At 43.5% G+C, this 17759-nt stretch overlaps 1 protein-coding gene across 1 annotated transcript in view; it reads left to right on the top strand.

Moving 5' to 3' along the window:
• Positions 1–4755: 4755 nt before the first annotated feature.
• EXOC3L4 (exocyst complex component 3 like 4) overlaps positions 4756–17759 on the top strand; it is a 29328-nt gene continuing 16324 nt past the window's right edge. The window contains exons 1-5 of the mRNA XM_077819674.1: positions 4756–5092; positions 7817–8468; positions 11733–11850; positions 14354–14476; positions 15788–15888. Of these exons, the coding sequence (XP_077675800.1) occupies positions 4756–5092; positions 7817–8468; positions 11733–11850; positions 14354–14476; positions 15788–15888 (1331 nt within the window). The remainder of the gene's footprint in view (positions 5093–7816; positions 8469–11732; positions 11851–14353; positions 14477–15787; positions 15889–17759) is intronic.

A 17759-nucleotide genomic window follows, 5' to 3' on the forward strand; every position in this document is an offset into this window, starting at 1 on the left:
AGCAACATTTAAACCATAGCTCTTGTGGGCTGGAGAAACGTAGCTGGCTGGAAGTTTCAGCACAATGTGGATGGATCATCGTTTCCAGTGGTTCTAATCAGGTGCTGAGCTGCCTGTTTTGCAAAGGTTTTGGGTGTCCCCCAAGCCCTCTAGAAAGAGAGTCAGGGTCAGGGTTGTATGCTGTGTCTATTCTTTCAAATGTGGGGTTGCATGGCTTTCCCTGTACACACCTGTACAGCTAATGGTGCAATACAATCGCCTTTTGGGGATATCAGTCTGGGAGCACTCTCCAAAAGAGTCTTTTGGAAACAGTGTGCAATGTGCATTAATTTGTGACTTGGATGACAGTGCTGTGCAAAGGAGGAAGGGGAAGCAAGGACTCTCATTACATACTTATGCCAGCTACCAGGCCCTTGGGACTGCAGGCTCACTGTCTCAGGAACAGGCAGGAGGCAGAAAATGAGAAGAGCATTGGCTCCACCTCCTCACTCCATGGCCAGCCCAGCTCAGCAGACTTGAAGAGGTGCTTTAATTTGCTGGTAGTTTAGAAGTACTTAGGGCCAGGGAACCACATTAGTATCAGGCCCTGCCTCCATCTCAAGCAGCAGCAGCATCTGTGGGAAGAAGAAACCTTTAGTCGGGACCCTCCCTTCCCAGCCAGCCAGAGACTTGAGGTCCCAGGCATTCACATCACAGCCCGGCCTGACTCCCAGAGGCAGTGGCAGCACTATCTGCACGGAGGAGGCAACTAGGGACCTTCCCAGGCTGGGTAGTGGGGCATTCAGAGCATTAAATGGGCTTTGGTAATCATCCAGATACAGAAGTCAAACCTCCTTTGAGAAAGCTGGGGAGGCACTGTGCCCCAAGGGGGCATCACAGGGGCATGGTGTCTTGCTCTTGCACCAGGGCTTCCTCAGCGCAAGACTTAAAAAAAAAAAAAAAAAAAATCACAATTTAGCTCTCTACCATAAAGAGAAATGAGATGAAATGGCTCTGAAAAAGATGTCAGCAGCTGGCTCGTTGCCTGCACTTGGGCTCCTAACATTAGCAATTGTGGGCAACTGGTTTTAAATGCTTCTAGTGTAGATAAGGCCTGTGAGACCAAAAAACAAAAATAAAAAAATCCAATCAATCAGCAAGCTGTTCCCAGGCTGGCCTTGGTTTGTTTGACTTTGAATTGCTTTCAGACAGTGTGTGCTATATAAAAGTTCATTGCATTTTGTAGCCTCTGCAGAACTGTAACCATGACAATTCAGAGCACAGAAACCATTATGCTTTGATTTCTTATTTAAGGAACTAGAGGTGAAAACTGAGGCTTTTCAGTGTGCTTTAGTCACTGCTATGTGATGTCTGTAACTGACCATCCACATCGCGAGCCACATTCCAATGTTGAATGACTGCAGATCTCTGTGCATCAACAAGGCAGCAGCAACTAAGCTCAAAGCTAACATGTCTGGGTTATAGGCTGTGAATGCGCAGATCTGGCTAATGCATAGATCTGCCCTAAATTGCTTTAAACTCAGCTGGAGGGGGAAACCAATGGTACCAGTTTAGGTACTGAGAGTGCATGGCATACCTGAAAGTATGCAAGAGGGCTGCTCTCAGGAATTGAACTGGGGCCCTCTAGACCTAAGAGCATGCATGTGCATAACTTGTGCTAAAGAGCCAGGCTCTGAAGGTAGGGGTATGGGACCCAAGAACCTCTTAATGCCAAGTGGCAAGGGGTGCAGAAAGGTTACAGGAATCACCTAATTCTCGTCTGTACATTCTGGTTCACCAAGAATGTCATGTGAAGTCTTAAATGAAAGCTGGTGTCACACTGGCCATCAATATCTTTAAAAAGAAAAGGAGTACTTGTGGCTCCTTAGAGACTAACCAATTTATTTGAGCATAAGCTTTCGTGAGCTACAGCTCACTTCATCGGATAAGTGAGCTGTAGCTCACGAAAGCTTATGCTCAAATAAATTGGTTAGTCTCTAAGGTGCCACAAGTACTCTTTTTCTTTTTGCGAATACAGACTAACACGGCTGTTACTCTGAAACCCATCAATATCTTTGTGACATGGGTATGTACAGATACTCTGTAAGGAGTTGTGCGTATATGCAGAAAATATGTTTTTAAAGTCTGTATCAAGGTATTAGTCAACAGGAAAAGTGACAAACAGGTTGTCTGTCAGACAGGAGTTGCCTATCCATTTACATGTAAACTGAGTATTGTTTCATTCACAGTGGGTCCCCTATCACCAGTCTGAACTGAATGCAAATGAAGGATTGTAAGAAAGAACCTTAGATATAATCTAACAGGAAATGAAGCACAACGGGGAAGAAGAGAGCTTTATCTGGAGGTGCATAGCAAAAGTTTGCTTAGGTATATTGGGGATGAGAGGAAACAAAGGCCCCTTTCACTGCGGGAGTATAAGGGCTGCCATCAGGGATTGAAGTGCTCTTGCTTCGTGAAACAGGAGTCTCAGCCAGGCTTGGTTGAAAACTCTGGAGAGAACTTTGGGTGAGATACGCTTCTTTAGACAGGAGGGTAACTTGGCAGTTAAGGTTATTATCTAGAAAGCCTGTTATGATTTTGTTTTTATGTGTCACCATTTGTTTTCATATTCTTACTCACTATCACTTGAATCTCTAGTCTCTGATAGGTTTCAGAGTAGCAGCCGTGTTAGTCTGTATTCGCAAAAAGAAAAGGAGGACTTGTGGACCTTAGAGACTAACCAATTTATTTGAGCATAAGCTTTCGTGAGCTACAGCTCACTTCATCGGATGCAACGAAAGCTTATGCTCAAATAAACTTGTTAGTCTCTAAGGTGCCACAAGTCCTCCTTTTCTTTTTAGTCTCTGATAATAAACTTATTCTTGTTTTCACTATAAATACATGTGTGCTGTGGTGGTAAACAAAGACCTGGTCCAGAGTTGTCTCTTACAAGCTCGTGTGTCCTGTTCCTTTGGGAGCAGCAGGCCTCACTCTAAATTCTGTGAGAGTTTAGTGGACAAGGGGCTATTCATGCGGGGAACGCTCGGAGTATTTGGAGGTCGGTGTGTACCTATCTCTACTTGTACAGAGAGGGAGCAGTCTGTGGAGGCCTGAAAGGCCATGCTCATGCTGCCAGGGGCTCTTGTTTTCAGGGACCTGATCCACAGCAGGCATAGACAAGACTGCTTCATGTGCAGGGCAGGTGGTAGTGAGGTGCCTCACAACTCTGGTTATGCTGGGGTGCAACAAAGGCTATTACAGACTTGCCTCCTCTGTCAATTCCACAAAGTGGGGGATACAGAGAGTTGCTGCCTAAGGGTGACTCAAGAGACACAGTAATATCCCAGCATTACATAGATCCCATGTAAGTCTTACTGCTTAATTCTGCTCTTGTCTGTTTTTTTTTTGTTTAACTAGTTACTCCTCCTCCTTCCAAAAACCAGTTATTGCAAAGGTGAGATAGATGAAAATAAGGAGATACCTGAGCTCAATGAGAAAATGGCATCTCCAGCAGAACCAGCAACCCCAGTAAAAAGCATTGAGGATGAAGGAACTGATTCTGTTTCTGAACTGAATAGCTCGCCCTTGAACAATCTGGGGGCAAAGAGCCCCGAAAGTGTTTTCAAAAGAATGTTAAGCTTCAGGAGAAGTAAACGAAGTCCAGCCAAAGACAAAGATGAAAATAAGGAGATACCTGAGCCCAGTGAAAAAATGGCATCTCCAGCAGAACCAGCATCCCCAGTAAAAAGCATTGAGGATGAAGGAACTGATTCTGTTTCTGAACTCAATAGCTCACCCTTGAACAAGCAGGAAGCAAAGAGCCCCGAAAATGCTCTCAATAGAATCTTAAGTTTCAGGAGAAGTAAACGAAGTCCAGCCAAAGACAAAGATGAAAATAAGGAGATACCTGAGCCCAGTGAAAAAATGGCATCTCCAGCAGAACCAGCATCCCCAGTAAAAAGCATTGAGGATGAAGGAACTGATTCTGTTTCTGAACTCAATAGCTCACCCTTGAACAAGCAGGAAGCAAAGAGCCCCGAAAGTGCTCTCAATAGAATCTTAAGCTTCAGGAGAAGTAAACGAAGTCCAGCCAAAGACAAAGATGAAAATAAGGAGATACCTGAGCCCAGTGAAAAAATGGCATCTCCAGCAGAACCAGCATCCCCAGTAAAAAGCATTGAGGATGAAGGAACTGATTCTGTTTCTGAACTCAATAGCTCACCCTTGAACAAGCAGGAAGCAAAGAGCCCCGAAAATGCTCTCAATAGAATCTTAAGTTTCAGGAGAAGTAAACGAAGTCCAGCCAAAGACAAAGATGAAAATAAGGAGATACCTGAGCCCAGTGAAAAAATGGCATCTCCAGCAGAACCAGCATCCCCAGTAAAAAGCATTGAGGATGAAGGAACTGATTCTGTTTCTGAACTCAATAGCTCACCCTTGAACAAGCAGGAAGCAAAGAGCCCCGAAAATGCTCTCAATAGAATCTTAAGTTTCAGGAGAAGTAAACGAAGTCCAGCCAAAGACAAAGATGAAAATAAGGAGATACCTGAGCCCAGTGAAAAAATGGCATCTCCAGCAGAACCAGCATCCCCAGTAAAAAGCATTGAGGATGAAGGAACTGATTCTGTTTCTGAACTCAATAGCTCACCCTTGAACAAGCAGGAAGCAAAGAGCCCCGAAAGTGCTCTCAATAGAATCTTAAGCTTCAGGAGAAGTAAACGAAGTCCAGCCAAAGACAAAGATGAAAATAAGGAGATACCTGAGCCCAGTGAAAAAATGGCATCTCCAGCAGAACCAGCATCCCCAGTAAAAAGCATTGAGGATGAAGGAACTGATTCTGTTTCTGAACTGAAGAGCTTGCCCTTGAACAAGCAGGAGGCAAAGAGCCCCGAAAGTGCTCTCAATAGAATCTTAAGCTTCAAGAGAAGTAAACCAAGTCAGGCCAAAGACAAAGCAAGTGAAGACTCTGGCACCCTGAGAAGAAACAAAGATTTTACACTGAAAGGCTTAAAAAAAAAAGAGGGCAGCAGTGCTAAAAATATGACCGACACCAGTGTGGACAAGAGTGGGGAGAATATGGGGGCAGAGTCCATTCAACAAGAACCTCTCTCAGGTAAGAGGTGAAATATAACCCACTGTAAAAACACTTGCTAGGATTCTAATAACATTCAATCAAAGTAGACTCTGCAAGGCCCCACGCACAATAGAGCATTGAATGAAATGGACTTGCCTGGGTAGAGAATAGTCTGATCCCTTGCAAGATCTTCTTGGAGTCTTTAAAGGTTGAGCACAGAGGACAGGTCTCCCAGATACCAAGGGAGACCCCATGAATGGGATGTTCTGTGGCTCCCTCAGATGTTACTTTATCAGCATCGAAGGATCCTCAAAAGGGACACTTGTCTTGATACATCCCTTTAATTTGCTATTTATTACAGTAATGCTGCTTCACTTTCTTTTTCAGGCCAGGTCATAAGGATGTGCACTCACATGGGCCATGTCTACACTAGAAAAATGGGTCTATGGTAACTGACCTTTACCTAATCATATCTCTTTCCTAGAGTGGACCCATAGCACCGCCTTTCAATCTGACTAAGCAACACGTCTAACTGCTTAGCCAAGAGAAAAGCATCACAGTGTTTCCGCTTAGGAAAAAGGTGGAGATGAATTAATACACCCTGACCTAACCTCAACCCACATTTCTAATCTAGGCAAGATCCAGAGGCCATTGTTGATGGCACTATATGGACTGGTTAAAGGGCTGTGTCCCAACTGTGACATCTGTTCCGGTGAAGATGCTTAAACTGCTTCACCTTGTTACAGTGTGAGCTTTGTAAAATGGATGTAAGCCCATCTTGTCAGCTTTGCATATCTCATGGCCTAGATTCACAGATCATGCCCAGAAGGCACCATTATGATAATCTAGGCTCCCCTCCTGCATAAACTTGTGTCGTATTTCACCAGTAATCCCTGCACTGAATTCAATTACTTGTGTCTGAATTAGAGCATCTCCTTTAGAAAGACACCCAATCTTGATTTAAAGATTACAAGTGATGGAGAATCTCCCACACTGTAAGCTGTTCCAGTGGTTAATCACCCTCATTGTTTTAAAAAAGTGGGTTTTATTGCCAGTTTGAATTTGTCAACCTTCAGTTTTCCCAGCCATTCAACGTGTTGGGCCTTTGGCTGCTAGTTTAATGAGCCATTTAGTATCAGATCTCTCTTTCCTGCCTAGGTACTTACAGTGACCAAATTGCTTCAAACTTTCTCTTTGATAAACTGACTAGACTGAACTCCCTTAGCCACATCAGCACACCCAGAGCACCTGTTTAGTGGGCTCAAATTCCCAGTGACCTCTGGGAGCTGGAAGGTGCTCCAGAATAGGAGTCTCTCACACAGCAGCAAGGATCTCTGCTGTCACACCACTGCTGCATCCAGAAAGGCAGTTTTGTACGCTCTCTATGTCTGGTTAGCAAGTGAAATAAGACTAATGAGCTGTAGTTCTTGCTGCGATAGTGGGAAATGGAAAATTTAATTGGGATCAGCCCCTTTTCGGACTCTAGTGTTCCACGATTATCATAGTCCAAATGGTGCATCACCCAACAAAATTTTGGTTCAAATTATTACTGGCAAACTACCCTCACTCCTATGGCATGGCGTGATACAATGCTGGCTGTTTGTGGTCCCTTAGAACTGTATTTTCAAGGCACTTTTATCATCGTTTTTCAAAATCTGCACAGTTGATAATTCAGCTGAGTGGGAGTGTAAAAGAAGGCACCCACTCCTAAAGTGACTGGAGACTGAGAATGAAAGGTACATGGATTTCCCCCATCCCTCCCAGACTGGATAACAGCATACACTACTTGGAAACCAGGGTTACAGCAAAGTCAGTACCTAGTAGTTATGTGCAGGTCTGTAAAATGACTGGGTCAGGCCAGCCATGGTGGGACTCCTTTGGCTTCAAGGAAATTACAGTGGGGATGAGTCAGAGCCATTCTTTGAGATCTTTTTAGTAGACTCATGCAAATATTATTATTTCTATTACAATAGCACATAGGGGCCTCAACTGAGATCAGGGCTCCATTGTACGAGGCATTGTATAAACATAAATAGGAGAACACTTGCCCAGAAAAAAGTTACAATTTGCCCCAAGTCACAAGCATAGCAGTCGGAGGGCTGGGAGACAGGGATTAATCCCAGCTCCCAGTCCAGGGCTCTCTCCAGTAGATCTTGCCTCCTCGGATGACTTGATGCAGTGGTCTTATGTTCAGTCTGAAATCTGTGCAGCCAGACTGGTTTACAGTGGCCACAATAGAACAATGGCCATAGGAACAATGCCATATGATGCATATTAGCTTTAAAATACAGAGTACAAACCAGAAATATCACACAAATAAGATCTCCAGCCTGAAATATATTTAAGCAGAGATAGGCTTGTGCCGCCAGACTCAGGTTTAGACTCCAGCCTAAGCATCTACACTGCAATTTCGTAGCCCCGCAGCCCCGCGAGCCTGAGCCAGCTGATCTGGGCCAGCTGCGGGTCTTTCATTGCAGTGTAGACATACCCTGAGAGACATGGCTCTGATATTTCAGTGATTTCATCTGAACGGTATTTCTCCTCTATGTCAAACAGGAGCTAAGGAGATTAAAGGTGACCTGTCACATACGTGCAGCTGGAATGCCACTCTTCATGCAGGATGCAGTAGAGAGACAAAGCAGCCCCGCAGTCGTGACTCAGACACTGCTCTCTCCTGTGGTCTTTACTGTTGTAATAGGCACAATAAATATGTAAAAGTAAACTCATAATCTGCTCTCTCCCCAACCCATGTTCTCTTTGCAGTCGTGGAAATAAATGAACTTATTCAGAAAAAGCAACTTTTGGAAACATTTGCAAGCATCAGGTGTTTGGAGAATGAAATTATAACTGAAAAAGAGGCCAAGAAATATGAAGACAATCCTACAGAATGTGCCCGGAAAGCCAAGGATGTGGATTTGCTTTGTAACTCTGTTGCTAACTCAATCAAATCCATTGTGGAGGAAACACTTGATCAGTCCGATATAGATGAACGATTGTTGACTTCTATGGTGACCTTAATCTCCAAGGAAGAAGAAGCTCATGCTGATGTACAGATTCCTGGCTCTTCAGAATCGGACTGCATTGGCAGACCCAGAAAATGGCGAGACGTGTGGAAGGAAGCTGTCAGAGGGAGTGCTGAAAAAAGAGTCTGTAATGTGCCTATTTCATTGAAAGAGGACAACGATTCTTGGCTCGCTATCCATTTAGGGTTCCTCAGAAAATATGTTAGTGAAGATTTATTGAAAATCAAGTGGTCAGTACAAAAGTGTTACCCAGATGACTATAAAGTTTGTGGAAGATACGTGGAGTCCTTTCATAGTGCCATTTCTTCACATCTGCAGCGCCTCTTGCAGAGACCCTTGGAATTTAATGAACTTTACGCATTACTTGATTGGGTTGTTAACACATACTATAGGTAAGCTACTATTCCCCATGCCAACTGTCTCTCCTCCAAATAGTAATTTAGCTCTGAATATCTACAAGGCACTTCAAGACACTTAGTTATTCTTGGGTTCCCATGTGAATAAGACAGATGCAACCACTTGAACTATAACGGCAGGTACCAATCTGATCAAGGATAGAGGCAAAGGCTTGTGCGTAAAATGCTTACCACATGCATCCACTGTACATTTAGATTGCCTTGTTTCTCTTAGTCACTGACTTGCAGTGCTCACGATACCCATAAGTTCCACTTGCCAATGTTATATTTCAGCTCTAAGAAAGCTCAGTTCCCCCCCATGCAAACATTTTGCGAAGCGCAGCCTCTATTAGCAGAACTTTCCAGCCGTAGTGCATGGAGCGTGGAGGAGCTGCACCTGTTTAAGTTGTGATGCGGGTTGGAAAGAATCCACACGGCCACCTGTCCCTATTGATAGGGTGACCATACATCCCCATTTGGCCGGGACCGTCCCTTTTTTAAGCCCTGTCCCAGTCGTCCTGACCTTTTTGGCAAAAGAGGCATTTGTCCCATTTGCTCTTGCCAACTTGATCAGTTAGCAAGAGCAAGCAGGACAAATGCCCACTTTTGTTGAAAAGTGGGGTACAGAGGAACATGCGGGGGTGGAGGCGAGTGGTGACACCAACCCTGGGCAGGAGGAGAGGAAGGGTTTGGGTGGGGGGCAGGCAGGGCTCGGGGAAGCAGCGACACCAACCCCACCGGGGAAGGGAGCTCAGGTGATCAGCTCTCGCCAGCCCCACCACATGGCGGGAGGGAGGGCTCAGGCTAGCCCCATGCGGTGTCCTATTTTCCCTTTGGGCAATATGGTCATCCTACCTGATGGCCACCCCCTGAGCATGGCTATGTGGGACGCCACTAGATGGCATTAGCCCAAAGGAAAAGAGGAATTGGCTCAAATAAATAACTTTAGAGGTGTGGGGTCTCAGCACCTCTAAAAATTATTTACAGTACAGTAGTAACCCAAATGTGCTTGGTGGTATACAGAGTACAGATACGTAAGATGACATTGGGGCTGGGACTAGCAGCTTACTGGGTCTAAGGGCTTGTTCACATGGTGCAGCAATGTGCACTATAGGGGAGCGATGTCTACAACGCACCTACATGTTGTGCGACAAACTGGCCCACGTGGACCTCACTGGTGCACACTAAAAAGTTCTGTTTCAATGTTAACACACAGGAGGGAACTTTTAGTGAGTCCCAGCAGGGTCCACATGTCTAGTTGGTGCACAAGACATTGGCGCACTTTAGAAGTCACACCTTTCTAGTGCGCATTGCTGCTCCATGTAGATAAGCCCTACAAAGACAATAGAAATACATGAAGGGTGGAGGGAAAAGGATACAATATACAAGTCAGCTGGACTTGTTTATGATATGCTGGTTTATATGGATTCTCTACCTACCCGTTAGTGGCTGGCTAATTTCACAGAGGCATCACTGCAGATGAGGGTGGGTCTTAAGGGGGAACCTGAATAAGGAGAGGGCAGGCCAACCAGCACATTCCAATGACACAGAAGTAAACACAAAAGCAGTTGCAAAAGAGGTGAATAGATTGGGCCACATATATATAGGTGCTTAACTGTTGATTGAGGAGCTTAGCTTTATGCTTCCCTGTTTGAAAATGGTGATTTAAATTTCATTTTATATGAAGTTGTTTACTTAAACTGACGTCATCAACTTGAAATCTAGCCATAAGTTTCGAGCACTTTCAGATACTACATCTGCCTGAGTCCCCTTCCCAGTTTTTGTGAGTTTACAATTGCATTTTTCTTATTTTAAGAAATATTTTCCCTCTCGTTACTGTGTGTGTAAAACCCACATAAACAGAGGAATCTGATTACACAGAAGGGAGATTGAAGCTGATTATGCCAAACATCCTGTCAAAATAAACTAAAGCAAACAAACTAAAAATCAAAAAGCAAAATACATTTCTCTTTCATATACAGTCATCTGCGTCTTTACTTGCAACAGCAGTGGGTAAAAAAAATTCAGACAGAAAGGTGCTGTCTAACTTGGGTGTACTTTTAAATGAATGACACATTCATGCAGCATGCTGGAGTACACACTATTTGTACAGCTAATGACATCTTATACATTCCCAACCCACAAATTTGGCCAGATGACAGGGCAATACTACTAACTCTTTCCTAATAAGCTCTCTCTGCATTAGCCTGCCAGAATCCAGACTTGATACAGTGCAGTTTTCATTCAACTTAAATCTGATCTTGCACTTTGTACTCAGACCTAATTGCAATTTATGGGAGTTTTGAGTACAAGATAAGGCCCCTTACGAGATGCTGTCATTGCAGCTGTCTTCCAGATATAGCTCTGCCGAACAGTTAGTAATTCATGTTCCACGTTCAAGGAGGTTACAAACATTTTCTCTTCCTTCTCATCCCATATTTAGAAGACAGAGTTGTAAACTGATTTTGCTTGTGCAGAGTATGGATGGGTTGGTGGATAGCACATGTGAATATTGTACAATATTGAATCATAATGGCACCTAATAATGGATTTTTTGCTATTGAGTAAGCAACACATCTGTTTCTACCCCAAAGTGGTACTTTACCTTCCCACTAATCAGCTGCCATGTATTGCATGGTAACTCATGGGAGAAATGAGTCGTAAAGGAAAAGTAGTTTATCAATTCAATGCCCTTTAAAGTCAGTCTCTAGTTCAGCATCCACCCACTTCCCTATGCAAGGAAATGTTTCTCAAGTCCAAACTTGTTTGTACCTTTGCATGATTTCCAGACACTACTCTTCAGAATATCACCCAGATGACCTGAGCAGTTATCTTTCATTGTTATCTTCACAAGGAAATAGAGACATAGCGTGACCAGCTAACGCCAAAGAAAACAAACAAACAGAAAAAAACCAATGTTACTGGAACAAGCTCTAGAAAAATCCCAACAACACATTGTTAAATGAATCAGTTTCATGGGTTTTGTTTATTTTAAGAAAATAACTTTTCATGTCCAAGCAACACCGGGGGTTTCATGCTTTCTAAACTAGGCTGAAACCTAGCCTTCAGAATCACTGTGAGTTTGAGGAATTACAATTTCAAAGCGAGGAATGATTTCCTTGTTAAAGCTTGAAAGCACGCCACATAGTTTAAGCTTTAAGTAAATTTCATACAAGATGATAATTATGTAGCTCATGCAACATGAATATTCCATGTACTTATTCTCCAAGGCAACCTAATGTGTTCATTTGAATTTTGTAGCAAAACTCTCCTGGGACACCCTGATCTCCAAGCGGAGGTAAAGACTGAGAATCTCCCTCAGTTGTTACCATCAGAAACTTGGGATAAACTGAAAAAGGACTACATGGATTCTCTAGAGGTAAGACTTTGGGCCCTGTTGTCTGGCTTATACAGGAGCAAATAATTCCAGCCTCCTACATAGAATATTCAGATGTCTCCACAGGGGAACACTCACCACCAGGGCTGCCTAGTGGTCGGGGGGGAGTACAGCAGGTTTTCTCCTTCCCTGTTGTGCCCCCTTGTCAGTTATAGCTGTCTCTTGTAGGGCTGTCCCTTCTTTTGAGGCTCAGCCCTCCGGCTGGGTCACACATCTCAGTCCAACCCTTTCGGGGTATACCAGAAAAAAGTCTGATCACACGGAAGTCTTTCAGCACCTGCATGGGCTTCAGGGCCTTCCCCAGGTGGATTCTTCACCAAAGTAAAGGCTCCTATTGATGTCCCGTTTTTTGAAGTTGGTAGGAGAGTCCGGGCCCACCATCGCCACTGGACGCCTATCCAGGGCCCAGTGGTAGGCAGCTAAGTTTTGCACCTTGAGGTGCTAAGCAGCTGCCTCCATGAATCACTTCCTACATAAATCTCCCTTTTCTCCATGGGATAAATTAATGAATGGCAAATAACGTTTTTGACCTTTACAATCCATCATCAGTCTCTCCTTTGCGGGCTTTGTCAGATCTACATTGCCAGGTCTCAGGGAGCGAGAGCTTCTAGGCAGCACTTCTCTTACAGGGTTTGATGCTGCAATAAGCTGAGCATCCTTGACTCCTATTGATATGGGGCACTCAGCACCAGGCAGAACCTGGCCTTAAATGAACAGAAAGAGGAAATGGAAGTGTGCTGTCTAAATGTACTGCTTGATTCCGATCTATTACACTGATGTGAACGCAGAGTAACTCCAGTGAAGTCATACATTATACAGACACAGGAACAATTCACAACCATACCTAGCCAAGTTTAAGAGAAACCCCCTAGAAAATATAATAGATTCATTTAAATGAGATATTTCAAAAATATGATCAGTGGAGGTTGCTTATTTATGTTTTTTAAAATTCCACTTGTGCTTTGAACTTATCGCAGTGACAAGCTTCATTACAGACTGATCAACTCTACCAGGTCTATGAGACAAAGTTTTGCTGGCATACCTGTGTTGGTCAGGGGTGTAAAAAATCCACACCCTTAACCAATATAGCTATGCCAGCACCTTCCCTTCTTGTGTAGATGCAACTATGCCAGCCCAAGGGTCCTTTTTCCAGTATAGTTTGTGTCATTTGGGGAGGTGGTGTAAGTGCACCAGCAAAAGATCACCTTATGCCAGTGTAAGCTGTATCTCCACCACTAGGGGGCACTGCTGGTATAGCTGTATCAGTGTAACTGCAAAGCCTGTCTAGCGTAGGCTAGCCCTAAAGTGGAAATTCTTGAGACAGTTGCGCCTATTTTGCTCAGTCACGTATCTTGGCTCACTTGGTGTGTAGGGCTCCCTAGCATGTCAGAATGTGAAATGCTTTTGAAACTAACATTTGGGGACCAGATTCTGATGTCTTTCCACTCAACAGGATCTTAATTGATCAGTGTGCCCGACTGACTTCAGTGGGACTGCTTACGGAACAAGGCATTATTCAGGACGAGTCAGGGCATCAGGATGTGGCTTTTTATGATTAAAATCAGCATTTCCAACCCTTTCTCCTATGGACTGTTTTGTTTCGCCAGCAGCAGGAGGACAGATTTAATATTCAGGAAGCAGAATTTGGTCCAGTCCTCCCAGTGTCAAACCAGAGTAACTCAAATTTTAATGCCAGAAGGGACTGTTAGATCATCTAGTCTGACTTCTTGCATAATACAGGCCATAGAATTTCACCAAGTTGATCCCACATCAAGCCTATAACTTGCAGTTGAGTATATCTTGTACAAAGACATCCAGTCTTGATCCATAGACTAAGTGATGGAGAATCTACCACAGCCCCAAGTAAACCGTTCCAGTGATTAATTGCCTTCACTGCAGAAAATCTGTATCTTCTTTCTAATTAGTGGAGTGATTTCAGATTGAGTGTAAAAACTGAGTGCCGAATATGATCCTTGAACGGTAACGGTCTCCTGATTTCCATTGGGGTTCTATAAAGATGGTAAAGGGTTTGAACATAGGATTTTTTTTTTTTTGCACGTCAGTTTTATACAGGTGACTAATAGCTAAACGTGGCACACCAGCTAGGTGCCTGTGATTTGTAGGATGGTAAGAAAAATTTGCTTTGTAGTGAATATTCCGGGTCTCAATTGCTGCCCCCACATAAAAGTCAGCAGGAGGGAGAGATTGTACCTCCCTTACTCACACTGGTAAGCATGAGTCTCATGAACAGCAGCCAAAAGCACCCATTCTGGGAGTGAGCACTCACCCCCATGAGCAATGGTGGCAAGATCTAGCGCCAGGAACGTCTGCTGCAGAGCAATGCGTGAACCTTTCCAAGCTCCCCTTGCACGATGCTTTCCCAGGATGTGCACTACACAGTGTCTGTTTATTAACCTCTGTTTGTTTTATTAATGCTGATCTGTAGTTTTCCATCCCTCTCCCCTTGCTCCCCTTTAACATTTAGGAGAAAATAAAGCGCTATTTGGATAACATTCTGAAGCTGGAGACCACAAAAAAGTGGGAGGAAAATCAGCCAGAAACCTCGCAAACCGAGTACGACTCGTCGCTGTCCTTGGATATTCAAATGGTATTTGATGAGCTTGTATAGAGTACATTATTAAATATTCCATTCTGGTATGTAGGTGCTGCCTCCTGTGCTAGTCACACACTCGCAGAATACATTAGGAAGGGAAAAAATGCCGTTTATGACACCTTTTAGTTCTACCACTCGCCTCTTAGCTGCAAATTAAACCTGCCGTCAGTTGTGTCACAGACATAATGGGCAACTGATTTTAAAGTCTTTAAATCTCTTTGATTAGAATTTTTTTTTAAATGGTTTGTTAGAAAAGCCTCTCCATTGAAAGAGCTACTTTGTTCCAGGGCTGCTGCAACCTCTGAAATGCTGCTGGTAGAGTGACAGCCACTCCAATTTAAACAGTATGAAAAAACAAAAGCTCCTACTAGCTTCAGGGGCTGCAGGATAATAAAGCCAGGAGGGTTTGGGATTCATTTTCATGACTTTCAAAGGGTTGAATCATTTCAATTAAATAATACTAGGGAGGAAAATACCAAAGATTTTTATTCTATTGCCATGACTCACTTTTCATAGAAGAATATTGCACATTTTTGATAACCAGAAAGACAGACTTGAATGGGATTAGCAGATGGGTAGGATGTTGTGGACGGCATTTGAGCAATACTGTAGCTTGTCTAACTTTCCAGACACAGCTAAAGTTGTGTGACTAGGAATTAGGATGGACCATGGGGTTGGGGGAAGAGGAGGAGAAAGGGGACGGGAAGATAGAGAGAATGAATTACAATAGTCAGTACAGGAAGTGATTCAAGTACAATAAGGATTTTGGAGTTAAAAAGGCGCTGACCTGCGCTCAGTACAGCTTGCGTGAGCTGGGGTCAAGGCAGCTTCAAGCCACTTTTGTGGCTGCCTGATCACTACTCTGACTCTTAAGTTAGAGCTCCATAGCTGCCCTCCACCAGCTGGAAGAGAGGAAACCTCCCACTGATCCATGCACATCTCCCCAGTGTTCAGACCAGCTACTCATGCTGGGTGCTGGGCAGAGAACTGGGCTTTAAACAAGGGCTCCGAAGAGAGAGATTTGCATCAAGGCATTTCAGGGCTGTTGATAATTCGTCTTGGGTTGCTTAGACAGCACGTTGAAACATCAGACATGAATTACCACACCGTAAATTCTTGGTCCAGTCTGGATTATTGTTTTAAAAAGAAAGTGCCAAAATAAGTCTGATAAATATCATGGGGCTCTCCCCCTAGATATGCAGATCACTAACATTAGTGCTGACCCAGCTTACACAAGTTAATTGGACAAAGGCTTTTCTGCTGTTCTTCTTCCATTCACTGGATTCTCATCTGACTCTTTTCTAGCTCATTGGACAGCATAAGAAGGGATCTGGCAAAATCTTGGAAAGCCTGGAAACTGTAACTCTTGAGATCAGCATCAGAGAACTGAGAGAATTCATATCAAGGTCACTGCGGCTTCTGGCAACACAGTCCTTCCAAAATGAGTATCCTGGTGCCAATGCTCAGCAGTAGTATCCATACTGTGGGCCAAACACTAGTACCGGGCTCGCATGTGCTTGTTTCTAGGAAAGTTAGGATTCATATGAATTCTTGTGAGCCTGACAAATTTAACAGAGGATCTGAGAGATTTCCAAAACAATCAACATACACAATAGTAAACAGACAGATGGGAGCATGAGTCTCCCATACAGCATGTCTCCCATACATCTGGTGTCAGCTCTGTAAACAGGGATGGCTGAAAAGAGGTTTTCTATCTGTCAGTATTAACTGGATTTCCAGTTGTCTCTGTGGTATGTAAGTACTGGACAACAATTAAACACAGTACTGAGCGTGCCCAAATAAGGGACACAGGCCTCAATCCTGCATTATTGAAACCAATGAGATCTTTGCCATTAACTTGAGTGGGCCAAGGATCAGGCCCAGAATATGCACAACTCATTTCTAGCCTGATTTCTGAATCTCACTTAACTTCACTCTGTTCTAGCAGTAGAGATTATTCTGCCCCTTAGTTGGAATTATGTACTTTCTGCATGGGAGTAGCCACTGGAGTTATGGCTAAATGCCTATATTTTAATACCTCTGCGGTTCAGGTCCCTGTGTCATCTTTAGTTCTCCAGATCAGTGCTACTCAAAGTGGTGGTCCGCGGACTGGTGCCGGTCCACGAGCCATCGGCTGCCTGTCTGCGCGCACATTGGGGGAAAAAAATGCCGGTCCCCCACACCAGATAGCTTGAGAAGCACGGCTCTAGATCATCCCATGGATTTGGGACACTCCCTGGAAAGATTTGGGTTCCATAGATGAAAAAGTTATTTCCTCATCTTGGGACAGGTCTAAACCTCCTACGGTCCATGGTTTGTTGTATTTAAGTATTCCCAGTTTTCAAATCAGCACCCTGAAGTTGAAAAAAGAGAAGGACCTTTCAGCATGAATCAACTCAGACAGAGACTAAAAATAATTGTGCATTAACTGGTGAAATTTAGCACCTCAGGAATGAGCCAGATGGGTAGTTTGCTATTAAGTATTTTACAAAATCAAGTGTGGAAGACTGAAAATTGCTTTTCTAAAATGTGAAATTGTAGCATTTTGTGATGCATGACAGGTATTTAAAATATTTTAAAGACAATAATTACCCCTCAAAGTCTCATCTCTAATCTCCCAGTTACCATAGGGAAATCCTGGGGAGTTCACACCAGCAGTTTGTCTGAGATTTTTTTAAGAAGAACAGTATTTTGGTTTCACCATTAAAAGTGATTGAGCTAAGGATGTTCCTTTCCTTTTTATTTATTTTTTTAAAACTTCCTTCCTATAAACGGAATTCCAAAGGAAGATGAGCACCTGACTGAATAACTCACTGGAATGTACTCTCTAACGTATGCGTTTTCTTAGACAGCATACGCAAATGGAAGTTGTCAGTCTGAATAAGTCAATCTAAAACTAACAGAGCAATAAAACAAGAAAGAACGAAAGTAAAGTCTCCATGAGAGTGTGCATTGTGTGTCTCCTCCAAAAGTCTGTATGGACCTCAAGGCAAAGTGGCTGCTTGTCTCTGTACATACCAGAATCCTTAAAGGTGCATTACATAGGAAATATAGACCTGATTCCCCCATATTTTGTCAGTGTGATGTGATTGAGGTGTTTTGGCTTGCTCATATTTGGTTTCTGTTGTAAATGAGCCTTGAGCTAAAGCACTTTCTTGTGGGCTAAAGTAGGTATGCGTTACACTGCTCCAAAAGCTACAGAAATGATTTAAAAGCCCACTTATCAATGACATGTTTAATCACTCGTAACTAAAGATCAGAATTTTCTCCAGTACCC

Source organism: Eretmochelys imbricata, chromosome 6, assembly GCF_965152235.1.
Source record: "Eretmochelys imbricata isolate rEreImb1 chromosome 6, rEreImb1.hap1, whole genome shotgun sequence".
NCBI classification, from domain to species: domain Eukaryota; kingdom Metazoa; phylum Chordata; order Testudines; family Cheloniidae; genus Eretmochelys; species Eretmochelys imbricata.